This window comes from Cylas formicarius, unplaced genomic scaffold (genome assembly GCF_029955315.1).
Source record: "Cylas formicarius isolate icCylForm1 unplaced genomic scaffold, icCylForm1.1 PGA_scaffold_10__41_contigs__length_53128322, whole genome shotgun sequence".
Classification (NCBI taxonomy): Eukaryota; Metazoa; Arthropoda; class Insecta; order Coleoptera; family Brentidae; genus Cylas; species Cylas formicarius.
In genome coordinates, this window is record NW_026844214.1 from 43,074,125 (window position 1) to 43,091,188 (window position 17,064).

The 17,064-nt window shown below is 35.7% G+C and overlaps 4 protein-coding genes across 6 annotated transcripts; 2 read left to right on the forward strand and 2 right to left on the reverse strand.

The window, feature by feature from the left end:
- Nucleotides 1–7,231: 7,231 nt before the first annotated feature.
- Nucleotides 7,232–10,971, reverse strand: LOC132708113 (enhancer of mRNA-decapping protein 3). 2 transcript variants are annotated; one of them, XM_060680237.1, is made up of 6 exons: nucleotides 10,565–10,971; nucleotides 10,238–10,512; nucleotides 9,581–9,767; nucleotides 9,085–9,384; nucleotides 8,327–8,622; nucleotides 7,232–7,650 (listed from the first exon to the last, which is right to left on the reverse strand). In XM_060680237.1, exons 1-6 carry the CDS (start codon nucleotides 10,717–10,719, stop codon nucleotides 7,472–7,474), a joined length of 1,392 nt encoding a protein of 463 aa, XP_060536220.1. In that variant the 5' UTR covers nucleotides 10,720–10,971; the 3' UTR covers nucleotides 7,232–7,471. The 2 variants fall into 2 exon arrangements, with proteins under 2 accessions (XP_060536220.1, XP_060536222.1); XM_060680239.1 differs by lacking the exons at nucleotides 10,238–10,512; nucleotides 10,565–10,971 and adding an exon at nucleotides 9,838–10,195.
- A 294-nt stretch (nucleotides 10,972–11,265) lies between these two features.
- LOC132708195 (armadillo repeat-containing protein 6 homolog) lies at nucleotides 11,266–13,562 on the forward strand. The gene is made up of 7 exons (XM_060680365.1): nucleotides 11,266–11,592; nucleotides 11,644–11,827; nucleotides 11,884–12,121; nucleotides 12,171–12,376; nucleotides 12,715–12,860; nucleotides 12,913–13,182; nucleotides 13,235–13,562. The coding sequence occupies exons 1-7, from the start codon at nucleotides 11,476–11,478 to the stop codon at nucleotides 13,463–13,465; spliced, it is 1,392 nt and encodes a 463-aa protein (XP_060536348.1). The 5' UTR covers nucleotides 11,266–11,475; the 3' UTR covers nucleotides 13,466–13,562.
- On the reverse strand, nucleotides 13,504–15,681 carry LOC132708196 (ciliary microtubule associated protein 1A-like). Its single transcript, XM_060680366.1, has 4 exons — nucleotides 15,546–15,681; nucleotides 15,274–15,489; nucleotides 15,026–15,227; nucleotides 13,504–13,894 (listed from the first exon to the last, which is right to left on the reverse strand). The coding sequence occupies exons 1-4, from the start codon at nucleotides 15,562–15,564 to the stop codon at nucleotides 13,630–13,632; spliced, it is 702 nt and encodes a 233-aa protein (XP_060536349.1). The 5' UTR covers nucleotides 15,565–15,681; the 3' UTR covers nucleotides 13,504–13,629.
- A 162-nt stretch (nucleotides 15,682–15,843) lies between these two features.
- On the forward strand, nucleotides 15,844–17,045 carry LOC132708197 (5'-deoxynucleotidase HDDC2). 2 transcript variants are annotated; one of them, XM_060680368.1, is made up of 2 exons: nucleotides 15,844–16,417; nucleotides 16,472–16,610. In XM_060680368.1, the coding sequence occupies exons 1-2, from the start codon at nucleotides 16,095–16,097 to the stop codon at nucleotides 16,497–16,499; spliced, it is 351 nt and encodes a 116-aa protein (XP_060536351.1). In that variant the 5' UTR covers nucleotides 15,844–16,094; the 3' UTR covers nucleotides 16,500–16,610. The 2 variants fall into 2 exon arrangements, with proteins under 2 accessions (XP_060536351.1, XP_060536350.1); XM_060680367.1 differs by having other exon boundaries at nucleotides 15,854–16,413; nucleotides 16,472–17,045.
- Nucleotides 17,046–17,064: the final 19 nt, after the last annotated feature.

Consider the following 17,064-nt stretch of genomic DNA (forward strand, 5'->3'; position numbering starts at 1 on the left):
AGTACATGTTCGCGTGTCCCAAAATAAGACTGTGTAAATAAATAAGAACCAATAGTTCAGATTTTCACGAAATTATATATTTTGACATGGCAATTGTTTCGACAACACCTTGTCTTTATCAAATGTAATATTTACAAACTACCTACTACTATATATACCGAACAGTGACCATAAAATCTTAATTAATGTTGTGAGAATTTAAGTTAAATAAAGGAAAGGTAATAAATTTAATTTTCTTTTTTTTGTGGCTGCATGTAAAAGATGTGTTTTTCTGTGTTTAAGTGTGTAGCATAATTAAAAAATAATAAATAAATAAAATAAAAAAATTAAAGATATCAAAATCCTTTCTAACGCAACACTAATGTCTTTTGATGTACAAAACTTGTACTTGATGTACAATGTGATAGATTTAGTAGATTTCACCCTAACTCGGAAACAGGTTAACCCATTGGTGAAACAAGATTTATTAGATGGCTTAATAGTACCTTTAGACCAAAATTATTTTGAATTTAATGGACAGATTTACATCTCTAAGGGAGGTTTGATTATGGGAAACCCACTTAGTCCTTCGCTAGCCGAGATTTTTATGGATACTTCCATACTAGAACATCCTTTAAGTAAAAGTTTTCTATGGTGGTATAGATACGTGGATGATGTCTTTGCTTGCTTTGTTGGAACGGACGGACAATTGAATTCTTTTTTAAATTACATTAACTCATTACATAATCGTATAACATTCACTATCGAGATTGAACAGGATAACTCTATTAATTTTTTTAAACTTAACTATTACGAAAACGCAAAACAAATTAGATTTTTCCATTTATCATAAACCTTCACACAAGGACACAGTCACACATAACAGCTCAAATCACCCTTATGCACACAAAATGACTGCATTTCACTCTTTTATACACATACTTCTTAATACGCTACTCTCAAAAGAAAAGTACAACAAAGAACTTTATATCATTAAACAAATTGCACTGAACAACGGCTACAATCCGTCCATTATAGATAAAATTATAATTAAAAAACAAATCCAGACAACAGTAAACTCTATTTATCCAAAACCTAATACAGAACACGAACAATTTAAAACAATTACATACATACGAGAACCTAGTGAAAAAGTTTCAAAACATTTGTCAAAATGTGGTTTAAAAATAGCTTTCTGAACTAACAACACAAAAGGAAAATTTTTAAAAAGCAATAAAACGAAATGTAAAAAATTTCAAAAATCAGGTGTCTACAGGTCAAAATGCGGATCTTGTTCTAAAATTTATATTGGACAAACAAGATCTTTCAAGAAACGCATTAACGAACATAAAGAGCGTTTAAAAACAATAGTCTTGATCTAATTATGCTACACACTTAAGCACAGAAAAACACATTTTTGGCGACAATTTTGATATTTTACATGCAGCCACAAAAAGTAGAAAATTAAATTTAATGAAAGTTATGAAGATTAACAAAATGAGACATTCAAATGTATTGTTTAACGATCAATTAGATTTAAATTCCTCTCCTTTATTGAATTTAAATTCTCACAACAACATTAATTAAAGCCTTATGGTCATTTTTCGGTATTTATAGTAGCAGGTAATTTGTAAATATTATAATATATAATTTCGTGAAAATCTAATCTGTTAGTTCTTATTTATTTTGATAAATGGATTTTCATCAAGTAAAAGGCACCTCAGTTCAATTTTTGGAATAAAATCGTCGACAAAATTTCTCAAAACCACACGGGTAGTTTTGAGAAAATTTAATCCGTACACTGTAGATCCACTCGTAGATTTCGCGTACTATTGGTCGTGTTACAGCATATATTTTTCTCCTAGCTAGAGCTTACGTAGATCTCGTGAGAATGAATCTAGTCGCAAGGCAAGAAAATGGATTTCCTCCAAATTATTGAAAGAATTGCAAGATAAAGATGCAAAATTATACAATACTTTTCTGCAATGGGCCAAGAATGTTAGAATGTGCTCTAAGCAAGCTATAGGTAACCTCTAATTAAAAAACAGAATTCCTACGATTAGCTATTTCACCATCTGGATGATTTAACGTTACTTTAACATACTTGGCAACAGGTGAAATTGAAACTAATTTAAAACTTAAATTAAAAAAACATCATATTACTGCCAAAAACAATAGTTTCAATTTATTTTACGCCATTTCACAACATAAAATGAAACATCCTTTTTTTCTTTAACATACTTATTCTGGTCGCATTTCCTATTGTTCAGTTAACTTTAGCGTTTTTTCTTTGTCCCATTTGAGTGTTGATGTTGAAGAAAGTGAGGAAGGAATGGAACCCACGTTTCTCAAACACTAAGCTCCACCTAGAGAAAATAAATACATTTGTGCCGAAACATTCATTCGCTTGAAGATTTTAATCTAGGCTGCCCTGGCAAGGCCAAATTTACTGGAAAAATCTACAGAGTATCCATACCTTAATATTAAGTTACCAAAGGCAAATTTTAGAATTTGGTATATGGATCTGTTAGATCTATCCGAAACCAATCGTAATTTAAGATTTTTTAGTTTATATCCACAAGTGATCCAAAAATACCATTGCGACAAGATTAAACGGAGAAGCAGTTTTTGATTTACTTCGATATCTTCATTTTTTTAACCGATCATATTTTTTTTAATGAAAAAAGGAGAAGCAAAAATTGCGGCTGTATCTCGGCAATGGTGTTCTGCAGGGCACCTTCTGTTCACAAGAACTTTTTATACTATTTCTGGATTTTATTCTTCAAATGTGCCCGGGCGACGAAAACTGTATATGGCGGCGTTTCTCAACTCTAGCATTTATTCCTTCTTTTTTGTCCATTAGACATTTCCCGCTTAAATTGTGGTATTACTAATGCCAGACAAACTCGTCAGAACATTACTATTAATGAAGTTAAGCTTTGATTTCTTTATAATACTTTTATCGTCGTTAATTTGGCGTATTTTCCCAGCTGCCTCAACTTAGAAAACAATTAAAACGTCAATGAGTAAAAAATTTTCAGTGGTACACCTTGTTTTTCTTTTTAATTGAATTCCTCTCTAGATTTGAATCAATGGTTGAGTGCCCCCTATACTTACCTTGTTTCGAAAATAAAGTGGGACGAGATAACAAAATTATTTATTTTTAAAAATCAACCAATCAATCAATGACATACTGGCCACGTCTTCAATCAGACTGTGACCATTAAAGATTCAGAATAGGTAAAATAGAATAAAAGTAGTGTATTTAGATGCATAATGCCATGAATATTAAATTACTAGTTAAATTTCTTTAGAATTCACTTGTTATTTCTACAGGGTAATTTTGAATGGCTACTACAAACATTGAAATTTAAAATATAACACCTGTATTTTTACACTAATTATAAAATTAGCTTAATTTTTTATAAAGTTTTTAAAAATGCACAAAAATAGAGCGCAGTAGCAAGTAAGCGAGTCACCCCGTATAGGAAGATTTTTAATTCGTTTGTTATCCTCAATTAATCCTTTACGCCACATTTCCGCACGTAACTTATTTCCTAAGTATTTGGTTCTAAATTTCTAAATACCCACCGAAGATAGCAAACACAAACAAAATTTCTAAAACTTCTGACCTTTCTTGTACAGTAGAATTGTTGACCTTCGCGGAAATTTTCGGCCAAATCGGACAAACATAAAAAAAATGCGTATTTCAGGAATTCCAATTTCGTCCATTGATAAACGCAATGTAAAAAGCCTTGACGTACGACCGGAATAATTTCATCAAAATAAAAAATTTCATCATTCCATAGCGACCATGTATAAGGGCGACAGACTAAATATTTTCGGCAACATGATCTTCGGTGTCACAAAATTTCATCATATTTTATCTTATACACTCACCTACCTGCCTTCTTTAGATGTATAATTCACGAACCGCATGTTTACCTGGGATTTTGCCCCCTTGGGTGTTTTATCATCTTGGCTTTATTTACTTGAGCGATTGATGCCACGAGAGGTATTTGCTGCGGAAAGTACGGAGTGTTTACGAATGAAAAAAATACCAAGCATGAGATGTTGTATAAGAAGCTAGAATATATATAATATATTTATATCCAGAAAAAGCAATGCGAGCGACCATGAACTTAATAATTAATTCCTATATTATTAAGCCTACAAGTACATGAAGAGAAAACAATAAAAATAAGAATATAACTGGCTTAAACTTTTTGTCAAATGTTTTATGGTTAGAGAGATTATCTTATGCCAATTGTTATATAATTTGATAGCCTTAGATCCAAACTCCTAGCCAATCACAGTCCTTTCGATGGAAATTAACAAACAAGTTCAGATATGATATTTACCTAGTGTTCTGAACTTTTATTTTAAAATTTTGTTTTTGTATAAAGAGAAACACAGAGACATAGAAATATAACGTTACGATATGTAGCATTTTTTTATAATATAACTGGTCAACTGCTGATAATGTCGTGTATTAATATTGGTCTTTAAAGATCCGCCACTTCTAAATTTTGCAAGTAGCTCTAAAATCAACTACTCTTGAAGATAGTTGACACAGGAGGGACGATTTCTACACAGCAAAGACATTCACTTAATTTTTCATGGACTTAGCGCCATCTGTTTATTAATTCTTTTTTGAACCTCTTGATCCGAGAATAAAAATTTACTAAAAATGTGGGAAAAAAAACGTCTTCTTGCGTTTAAAAAAAAAAAACGTATTTCGCAGAATTAATAGTCAATCAAAATAGTGATGTAACAAAGCGCCGGAGTGTGCGAATTTTTTTTTCGGTCGGATCGGCAATAAAACTGGGAAAGATTGATTAAAATTGCGTCAGGTCTGCCGGCTTTCGTTTAATGGCAGGTAATTAAAACTGTAAATTTATGCGAAGTAGCGACAACAGCGCGAAAATCGCCGCCAGAGATCGCGGTTACGTTTGGGACCAGAAGATCCAATGTTTCACCCAGTTTTTGTTTTTCTAGTAGATTTTTTTAATCAGCTTGTAATAGGTTTCCATAAATGATAGAGACAATAAACTACATACGAAAATTCCTTGTTTATTAATAATAATAATTTTGGTTAGTTTGTTTTGTTAAATTGTAGATTGTCAAATATTGACGTGTGCGGTGTGTATCATTTTATATCTCTTTTTAGCGGATTGCAAATACAATGGTTGTAACATTGCATTGAGTAGATTTAGATACAGATGTTTGATAATTAAGTGCTGATATAAGTTATTACCAACATGTAATTTTAATAGTAATAACGCTTATTTGACATATAAATTCAAAAAAGAGATTATAATATTAAAAATACTTATTGCAAAATATATTAAGCAAAAAGAAATTAAAAACAATTTAGAATAGATATAATTTAAGTAACAGCAAAATATATTAACGCAAGGAGGAGGTAGTATCAAGTAAGCAAAGAAAAAGTAAATAATAAGTAGTTGTCCTCACATATATAATCTGGCATGAGCATAATTCTCTTCTAGTTTCCATAGTTACCCATTTGGATTCCTTCAGTTTATAGGACACTCATATTTACGAATGCCATAAATATATCGTAATGCTCTCGATGCAAAGTGATTATTTGATGTACCAAAAAAGATGTTGCCACTCTTAGGTACTTAGGTGGTTATCAAATTTCATATCAAGTATCATAAACTGTCCCAATGAACTTTTTTGCTTTTGTGCACTAAAAATGACTAAATATGGGTGAAAATTTGTTCCAGATAGAAATAATAAGTTTTTGGGAAGAAGCAGTGGCGTGCCATTGTTTTCTGTAAAGTAAACATTTAAAAAATCTTTTTCGTCAAATGTTTAGAAGTTGTATACAAAGTTTCATAAAAATATCTGAAGTGATAAGAAAATTTCAAAATATTATTTTAAACTCGTAACTCACAAGATATTAATTTTTCTCTTTATAATCTCCAAAATTTCTGAAAAATTGTCCTTTAGATTAGAACACATATAATTAACAAAGTACATAATTGTAACACTTGGCCAGGTTATTTGAAAAAATGAATGAATGAATGCATATTTCAAAAAATGTCAATAGAATCAGTACAGCGAAAACGAAACAAACAACAAACAAAATATTTAAAAGCCAATGTTGATTTTAAAAGGAAATAAAATTTAATATAAGCAGATTTAAAGAATCACAAATTCGATTGCGTTATACAGGAACATTATTTGGTAATTTTCGGGTGACGTTACAATACAATGACGAAGACGAAAACAAGACGTGTTGTTTTTGTTTATCGGGGGTACTTGTTCGGAAAAATTTTCCAAAAATTTTGTAACAATCGTGATTCCGCAAAAAAACGGATGTTGTTTGTGGTCACGCGGCTTATTTTTAGGTGAAGCTTTGCGAAACGCGTCTGGTCCTTCATTGACGTCATTTGTACTTAGATATTGTTCGGCGGCCATTTTGTTTTTAGTAAACAACACCGTGACTTGCACCTAATTTAACACGCGCTTCATTTAATTTCTTTTAAGTGTATAAGTAGTAATTAAGTAAATACATTTTGTTGCGGTTAAAGGAGACAGTTAACAAATTAACAACCTTCAAACTGTAAAATACAAAAACATTAGATATCGTTTCGACAAAACGTCATTGTCCCGTTTTTCGTTTTATTTCGTGATCTTGAATCATACTCGTAATATTTGAACCAGAGAATGGCGGGCCGTATGGTAATTATGGTTCCGTCACCTAAGTGCATCAAGTTCTCAAAATAAGAATTAAATATGTAAAACTTAATAATTTCTTTCTACTCCTTACTCTAAAATTATGCACTAATCTAGCGTACGGAAAGCGTCGCTTCAAAAAAATTATCAATACAATTATATTTATTGTCGTTTCGGACGTTTTTTAGAGTTTTGACGTTTGTCAGCTCCGACGGTCGCGGTAAATTTTATTAAAAGGAATGAAAATGATTTCGAGGAAAATATAACAAGAGTTTCCAAATATTATTCGCTGGTACAGAAAATAATTTTTGACAATACAACCCGAGTAGATGAAAAAAATGACGGTGGCGGTAAAATTTCGTCTACTCAACAAAAAACGAATTTATTCATCATGCTACTAATTTAAATTGATACACAACAATTACAGAAAAAACACTTTAATAGGCCAATTTTCTGCTAAAAGTGAGGTTAAGCGGCAATACACTGAATGTTGACGCGCGTGCGATCAATCATGGCGGACGCCAAACAAAAACAAACAAATCCGAAGTTGAAAACAGCTTTATTCAATTTTCCGTACAAAAATATCGTGTAAATCGTTTTAAAAAGAAAAAAAAATCCGGGCATGATTTTGCACAGTTTGGCAATATCATCGACCCGCCCGTTTTGTCACCAACACTTTGAGGTTAGAAACCGATCCAAATACAACCTTATAAAATTGTCACGCGCTCCGATCGTTAATTTCTTTTTGTTTCTATTATTTCGCTGTTTCCAATTGTTTGGAATCGATTCACTCGTCCCGTGGATGCAAAGGTATCACGAACTTGGGCCCGAACGGTGACTTGTACTTAATACCAACCTCGTTGAATATATCGACCGGGAATCCCAGGTTGCAAAGGTACAATTTTCCGTTACAGGGAGAGTGAGGCAGAGGCAACACCGGTAAAAGGGAAAACTTGGGAAAAACGCCTGCAAAAAACGTGTACACAAAATAAATCTACGAATAAATATAGACACTGATTTTAATAGAAGTCACTAATGTGACTTTTGGGTGATGGCCTTCAACTACACATCCACAGTTTTTACATCAAGAATTAGATATCGGATCAGAATTTAAAGATGAATCCCAAGTCAAAGAGGCGGAGACGGAATGGTGGCACACAGGCTTGCCAATCCCTCAAACAGCATCTGCAGGGAAGATTATGGCGTTTTTTTGTTGGGATACTGAAGGAGTTATCCTAATCGACTCTTTGCAAAGTAGTCACACTATAATTATAATGAAGCCGACTCCAATGGAGGAAAAAGAAGGGACCCAATGACCACCATTTATTCCCCAAACTTCGAGAATTTGCTCGTGGGATACCCTTTCATAAATGAGCCGCCAATTATAGAAGTGAAAGAGTAGTTTTCACCACAAGACAAAACATTTTTTTCTGAACAAGTTGATGCTCTTCACCAGTGTTGTATTAACTGTCCAAACAATTACAGCACATTTGTTTTCTAAATTATTGTTGAGAATTAACAAAGAGTAATGTACACTTTAAATTAACCAAAACTAAAATTTTGAATATGACTATGAATTAAGAGCTTATAACCACAATTACTTTTTAGACTGTAACGTATAAAAAGTAACAACCATGTTTACCTGGGGTACCGCTGGTGGGTGGATCCAACGCCAACACAGGCGCCTTATTCTTGTTCACCCATTCGGCTAGTAAGGGGTAGTGCTTCGGATTCTCGATGTCCTCGCACAACGCGCAGATCACCAGGTCGCAGGTAGATGGCAGATCTGACACGTTGCTCAGGATCCTGTTGTGAGTCAATGAATACAAAGTCAGCTCACGCTTTAGGGGTGTAGCGTCCATCGTCACGCAGTAGACCACCAATCGGACCCCGTGGGAAGCCAGCTGTCGAGCTGTATTTAGGCCTACAGCGCCCGCCCTACCCAAGATGAGACGAACTTCGTCACAAAACGTGTCGGTAAAAATAATTCGAACATCTTGGCAACACTGCATTGCGCTCTTAAAGAATATGACGCAAGGCATGCAGATGGTAGAACGGTGTTGCCAGATTGTGAAACAAATGATGGACGAGAGCGAAAAATTATCATAACAATGGTTGATCTCTCTCTTGTCTTTGCGTATCTCCCTCTAAGGAAAACACGACTGGACCATATTACATAAAATGATATTGACTGATGGGTGCATAAAAACAAAATACCTTAATAAAAGGTTTCTATAATAAAAGATCCAAGAATGTGGATTGTAAGCACTGGGTTTTGGCAACTTTCAAGCTCGATGCGATGTTGCCAAGTTAAATTAACTTTTTCTGGGAAGTTTATGGTTGATTTGATCTACACAAAACAGAAAGAGTTTAATTTGCAATAGAAAAAAAGTAACTAACTTGTGCGGACCACACAGCACGACCACGGTAGGCCACTGATGGGTGTTGTGGGGATTGAGCCTGTGGCCGCCTCCCAACAACTGGATCGAGATCTCAGTCGCGGCCCTGCCCATCAACTCGATCCGCTTGTCCCACGTGAGGCCCACTCTGTCCGCCACCTCAAACAATTTTTTGCGCAACGTGCGTGATATACTGGGTATGATAAGACCATCGTCTGTGACGTATTCGCAGAAGTCCTGTTTTGGTACTGTGATTTGTCGAAACGAAGTTGGTATCGTCGCTATGACGTTTTCGTCGTGCCTGTGACAAAAAAATATTGACGAATAACCTCAGGATACCTATTTTTTTTGGCCACTTTAAAGGTAAACGAAATTTGATCTACTAATCGAACCAAAATTAACTCTACAGATCTGTATCACCGAATTTGTGCAGCTCATTATTAAGTATATAAGAAAAATACCTAATTACGTTCAATGTTTATGCACAAGAGTCTTACCTGTATTTGCCATTTTTTTTATTATCTGTATTTTTAACGATGTCGGGTCTCTGAGAATTTAATTCGTCCCATATGGCTTGTTTATCAAACAGAGCTAAATTTTTCTCAAAATCAAAATCCTTGCTTATTTTATGGTCCAGTGGCGATCCAAAACATTCCTCATCTTTCCAGCTTCTCGACCATTTACCTTTATAAAATGGGAGTACACTGAACATTAAATGACAAATCAAAAGTAATACACATAAGTACGTACCCACCCAGAGATTTATAACCTATAAAATGAATTTCTAATGACATAAAATAACTCCTGACTCGTGACAACTTGAGTTTTATTTGGACACTGTGTTGTTTTTTAATAAAATCCCAAATTATTATTTTCTTCTATTTGGCAAAATCCAAAAACAACAGAAAAATAACTTCGCTCTTTTCCAGTAATTTATTTCTTGGATGGTTGGTTATACTGCTTTTGAGTGGGTTTTAGAGGTTATAAACCAACAATAAAATTAATATTCTGTGGCTAGTGATTCAAACAGCGTCAAGATTACTTGAAGCTCTTTGTAATCCCAACAGAATGGATCAAATTTTGAATATTATTCACTACACAGTTAATTATTAACGAAATAAAGAGAATTATATATATACTGCCACTCAACTTACCCTTGTTTTTGTCTCTCTTATTGTTGTTGGGGGTATAATTTTTATTGTAGGAGTTTGGCAGACTATCATTAAACTGCTTGAAACAGGCAATATCAATGGGTTTGGACTTACTACCATAAGATCCGTTCATCTGCTTAGAAGTACTGGGCTCAGAGGTACTCTGAGCTCTACCGGCCCTTTTTGGTATAGGTTTGGCTATTGTAATGGTGCTAGTTTCTTCTACCTTATTAGAAGGCGTCTTGTCAATCAATTTTAAGTCAACTATATCGCAGGCGCTAGAAATTATTCCATTTAACCAATTTATACTGAAGATCTAGGGTGGCACACTTTATCTGTAATTCGGGCTCTTCGCAGGGAAATCCGTTACAAAAAGCCTTCGTCAAAACAATAGCGGAATGCGTTGCGGACTTAATTTCCCCCTGGTAGGTTCCCAATCCATCCGCACACTTTATCGAGACCAAATATCCTATCCACTGTGCCATTTTTTTACAAATATCAATGGCTCAGGTTGGGAATGTGACGAAAGTTTATTTCCGGCGGTCTCGAAAATATATTTCCAAAGCAACAATTTACTTCTAAAAATTAATTTTATGGGATTGTGAACCTATCGAAAATTAAAAGATCAACAGCAATAGGTACTTCGTCAACAGTTTTTCTGCCTTCTGCCGTGGTGCAGTGTTGCCACATCTCTCATAAATGAACTAAACACAACGAAAATGTACACGCATTCAGCTTAAAGTTTGTTTACGCTATAATTAAAATAATAATAAAATATGATAACGCCAAAATATCTTGGTAATACTTCGCACCAATTCAGCACGGAATTGTACAAAATTGAATTTGTCAACACTGGAATCAGCCTTTGCTATGTTGCCGCATGGTTACTTAAATCCAAGTAAATTTTGTATTTGGTGCAACAAAAAAAACTCGCGGTCTAATATGTTTGATTTTAATGAAAAAAAAACTTTCTATTTTTGTAAAAGAACTTACAGATTCAACCCAAAAGATGACTGAGAACCAAAACAGCAAAATTGGTGGATAGTAAAATATAAAATTTGGCAATGTGAGCTAATCCTTGTGTCAAATTATTTGTTAGCTCGCAGCAAGTAATTTGTAGTTTTTCCGAAACTTCAAAGCCTGTTTTGCTAAAAATTTAATCGTAAATTACTCAGAACATATTTCATATTTTATTATCGAAGAAGTTGAAAATCCTATATCACTATTTAACTTTTCTAAATATGGTTTTGGAAATTTCTCAGGAAACTTTCGATGCAGCTGTTAAGGAAAACATTGAACTGCTAGGTTTAACGCAGGAGGAAGCCGTTGACGAAACCGTCAAGCAATTTGAGGCCCAAGTAAATGTTAAATAATATTAAGTAAAGTTTTTTAGGATGATCCACTTTTAGGGTGTAGATTTAAGTAAAATAGTAAAAGAGACCCTGTCAGATCAAGAAACCTGCGAAATAACCCAAGCCATTAAACAACTTCAACAGTTCCATAAGTCAAGAGATTCTCCCGAAGATGTGATTACAACTTTGAATGTAATAAAAAGTGAATGTGAAAGAGGTATCCAACACAAAGTTTTAGCTGGTAAATATGTGCTTTTTTAATATTTTCGTTAATTAACAACCAACAATACTTTATAGGCAAAGCAGGTGCATATGGCATACTTTTAGACACATATTCAATATTTACTGAGAAAAATGTGAGGCTGGCCTGCTTAAGGGCCTTAGTAGCCCTTATGACTAAGCAGCCAGATCTTTTGGACCCCCGTGGTATAGATTTTATAATGTCAAACTTAAACAACAATACTCTAGACTTGGAGTTGCAAAGGCTGACTTTGAAGTGGACCAAAGAGTGCTGTGTGATGCACGAAGTCAATAGGTATGGCGTGTAGAAGATTTTAATCTGCAAATTATTCAGAAAATTTTAGACAAAAAATTTTTGATGCACATATACTGAAGAATTTAAAAGAATTTTTAAACGAAAAGTCGCCCGTGGAACTGATAAGAGAGTGTTTAGGGGTGTGCAGAGCGCTAGTACTAGACGATGATGTAAGAGTAGAGTTTGGGCGAGCCCACGAACATGCCAAGGTTATTGCTGGTGAAACATTGGATTCTATTGTTAATTTAATGATTAGTGAGTATCAGTTTTTTGTTCTATGGCAGGAATTGTAACCTATGAAATAAATCTGTTTAGTTCCTTTAGCCTTAATGCTTCGTTCATTTGCTATTGTTTAACAGTTTAATTGAGCAATATTGAGCAATTTTACATTTTAACAAACACTGTATTGTAAATCATTGTTTCTAAAAACTATTGAAATGAATCTTAGTATAGTATAGCAAATAAAGGGTTAAGTTAGAGAAAACTGTCACAGCCATGCCATTCGCAAAGGTGATTAACCGTTTTAGGTCCACCACTTTTTAACCTCACTTTTGCTCTGAGTTTTTTACTTTTCTCGAGAATTGGAATTTTAGGATTTAAACGTGATGAACAGATAGTTTATGACTTGGTGTTGACATTGACGTCGTTGTTGGTAAGGACAGAGTTTTGCAAAAAGGTTGAGGAGTCGGGCGGTTTGGATCTTCTCAAATCAGTAATGGAAACTTTTCAAGGGAATGAAGTGAGAAAGACCATAGCTGGGCAAGGCAGAAACCATTGGACTTTGTTTTTAGAAAGTGATTAGGCAATGTTTTAAATTGATTAAAGCACTAGCGGGGAACGACGAGGTTAAGTCTCGACTAATACAGTCGGGCTATGGGCCGGTCATTTGTCATGCGCTCCATTCCAACGTTGTCAGTGCCGCGACTGCTACGGCCGGTTTGTCGTGTATCGCTGCATTGACACTGAGAAACCCCCACAATAGCAAAGCTTTGTTCGAAGAGGGCGTGGCGGAGGTTATTGTGGAGGTTATGTCGGTGCACTCTGATCAGAAGCAAGTCCAGGTTAGTTAAAAAATTGGCAGTAGAGTTCGGAAAATAGGTCGAGGTGTTGCAGAAAACAGCCAGCTGGGCTATAAGGAACATGGTGTCGAGGAGCCGATACCAAACAAAGAAGTTCCTCGATTTGGGAGTGGAAGATATCCTGCAAGAGGATTTGAAAAAGTTTAGAGACATTGAATACGACATTAAGGCATCGCTCAGGGATTTGGGATGTAAAGTTCAGCTTAAAGAGGAATGGACCGGAAAGGGGGGTGCATTGACTAGCGGTGTGCTAATGGATGACTAGGAATATATTTCTTAATCATTCTGTAACTTGCTTGAAGCTTTAATAACCATTTATTACTCGAACTTACACATTTTTTGTATGAAATTTTTAATAAAGTTTTATTATATTCTGCAACTTTTATTTTAAATCCCTCACATTTTACATGGATTTCCATACGAGTTTACTTAGTCTCTGTTGATACACGGCATATCATCGTCCGCCGTGATATAGGGTTCCAAGTCTGTCCTCAACCCGAATGAATACCCAGGTTTTTGTGGCAGCTTTGGGAAATATATAGGCCCGGGTGTGATTTCTTGCTTATCTGGAGGGAAAACTCTGGGAGATATAGTGTATATGGGAGCTCTCGGTCGGTGCGCGTCGCCCCCCCATCCCTTGTACGCCGCGGGACCCGGCGACGTTTCCGCGTCTCGCAAATGTTGCCTAAACGACCTGCAATCATATTTATGACTAACCAAACGAATTCGACTTTTAGACAATTTCGGTGACTTCTGAATCCCTAAAAAATTGCAATAACAAATTGACTTGAAAACAGTTTATTATATAGGAATTTAGGAGTCGCAATGTCTGTCACAATTCTTTTCTTGGCAGCTGTCAATCAACAAACCGTATAGTTGCTAGAGATATAGCCAATAGCTATGCTGATAACATAGAAACTTGTGAAGCAACTATTTAAAAAATGAGAACGTCCATTTATCATACGCATGAGCGAGATTTAAAATCTCGTTTTTAACCAATGACCTTGCAGCATTCGACAACCAACATGGCTGTTGACAGATTGTCATTAAGTTTGAATCCTCAGAAATAAAAATGAATTAAGTGTGTGGAGATTGCAGTCCAGAATGAAAATAAAATTAAATGTAGGGACATACGCAGGGCATTTCTATCTGAATTAAGTGTTTGGAGATTACAGTCTAGAAAGACAATGAAATGAAATGTACAGGCATACGCAGGACATTCCCATCTTTCCGAAAATATCATAGCCAGCTGCGGAGTATCAATTATATACTGAGTGGTACCAATACTGTTATGCCAAGCTAAGCTGTAACGAGAAATGAAACCAGCAGTCCATTTTATACGTTAAAACAGCTACTAGAGATACAGGGGCCTTGCCTATCCCGATAATAGAGGACTTATGAAGCAACTATGCAAGTAACTTCAGAGAAGATTCATTCAACATGCGCATGCGCCGCCATATTTAAAATCTTGTTTTTAACCAATAACTTTGTGCCAGTCGACAACCAACATGGCCACTACCAGATCGCCAATAAGTTTCTATGCGGCATTTTTACGGGAGTATTTTCTCAAAATATGCCTAGATGTGTTTAAATGTTCTGGGAAAAAAAGTTAAGTGTGTGGAATTCGCTGTTAAGAAAGAAAATGATGCAACGTGCAGGTTGATAAGTGAAATGGAGTAGCATGCGTGGAAAATCATTACCTTCTCCACGAAAATATCAATGCGGCCTGCGGCGCATCAACTTTTACCGAATATGACCACCATATTGTTTAATAACTATATGCTTTAAAAGTTTCCCGATTAATACTCTGAGATCACCCCCTCACATGCTGTATGCGGCATTCGCAGGCTTATCAGGCACTTTGGGGCCTAATGTCGACGGGACTTCGTATTTGTCCGGGCCAGGAGTAACGTAAGGTCTGTATCCCGGGTATCTGTAGGACATGGAGTAAGCCGGCGGTCTGGGCTCCTTCATTCTGGGCGCTTTTTCGGGTGCGTAAGTGCCGGGCCCGGGAGTGTGAAAAGTGCCTAGAAAATATCGATACAACGCCTATCGAATATGCGAATATTTTACCGGTCGTTTTCTGTCTCCACTTTATCGAATAAGCTGGCGGGCTCGCTTTCCCGAATCTAGTCATTTTCTCGATGGGATATTTCGGTCCCGGCCCCAAAGCTTTGTGAATCGATTGCAGCCGCAGGCCCATCGAATACTGGGGATTCCGATATCTTGTGAAGTCGTGACGTTCGAAACCGACTACCGGGGGCAATAAATACTTTCCGGGCCCTGGGCCTATAAGTACAATTCAGAAACACCGCGCAGAGAGAACATTTCGCTGTAATGCTTGCCTATATTTCTGCGCGGCATTTTCGTAAGTTAACTAATAATTTTTTTGATGAAAAATCAAACTTGTTGCGGCGTTTTTATGGATGAATAAAAGCAGGAGGCCACTGTTGTGAGGGATGACAAGTTTTTTGACAACTCTCCGATATTTCAACCGTTCATTTTCTAACAGGTACCTACGTTATTTGAGCATTATTTTTGTTAATTCCAAAACTTTGATTTTAAAGTAGTTCAAATGCGTTATGTGTCAAAAAGTATTTCCAAATATTTAGAGTAGTTCAAATCGTTCGCTTGGTCGCAAAGCAATGTGTCGATGATGTAATCAAATAACCTTGTAGTGTTTGAATTTTTTTGCAAAGGTGATTAGTTTAATGTGAAAGTTTTGTAGCGACGAATAGAGACGGAAAAACGCCTGATATTCAGTTCCCAAGAAGGAAAGTCTACATAGACAAGGATGAAATATCGAGATACTTATACGTCTTATCGGCCGTGAAAATTTTGGCGCGGTTTAAGTACTGATCAGGGTTTAAGATTATTAGCATAGATTGAACGACATGGAAAACATTAATCCCAAAGAAGCTCTTAAATTTTTGGAGTTTGTAAACAATTTGAAGCACATGCCGCGGCGCGGATGGATTTTTTCCAAGGTAAAAGACCACGAGCAAATAGCGGGGCACATGTACGCCATGGCGATGATGACCTTTATGCTGGGCGACTCCTCCAAACTGGACAGGCTGAAATGTTTGCAACTCGCCGTCGTGCACGACTTGGCCGAAGCCATCGTCGGGGATATTACTCCACATGACAATGTCACTGAAGAGGACAAACATCGACAGGAAGATGAAGCCATGAAAGAGATCACGTCCCATTTAGGCAGGTAAGTTTGCATTAAAAATGAAAAAAAAATAATGAGATGCTTTTTTTACTGTAGGTCCAGAAATAGGGAGTATGGTTTATAACTTATACAAAGAATATGAAGCGAAAGAGACGCCAGAAGCCAAATTTGTCAAAGATTTAGATCGGTTTGATTTGTTATTTACCGCAACACAGTACGAGAAAAGGGACAAAACACCCCACAAGTGCCAGGAGTATTTCAACTCTCTCAATGGTAAATTTGAGAACTCATACATACGAAGACTGGTCTCGGAGTTGACCCAACAAAGAATGAGTGTTCCTGGAGTAGGCGACTCAGAGGTGCCTTCCAAAAGCACAACCAATGGCATTTAAAAGGGTCAGAACCTTTTATTTCTGGGACGCAATGTCCTAAATGACATATTTCTGAGTCTCATTCGCTCCTGAGGTGAAGTTCATGATTGTTTTTTTTTTGTTATCAAAGTTTTTTTAGTTTTGTTGACATTTGCAGAAAGCTATGTAATATATTTAAAATACATTTTATGTGAACTTAAGGATACATGGAGGCATTAATTAGGCAATAGGATTTTGGATTTTTTCAACTTTTTGAAATAAATAGCTTACAAATCAATCAGTGTGTAAGACCACTAGCAGGCTTGCAAGTTAAAATAA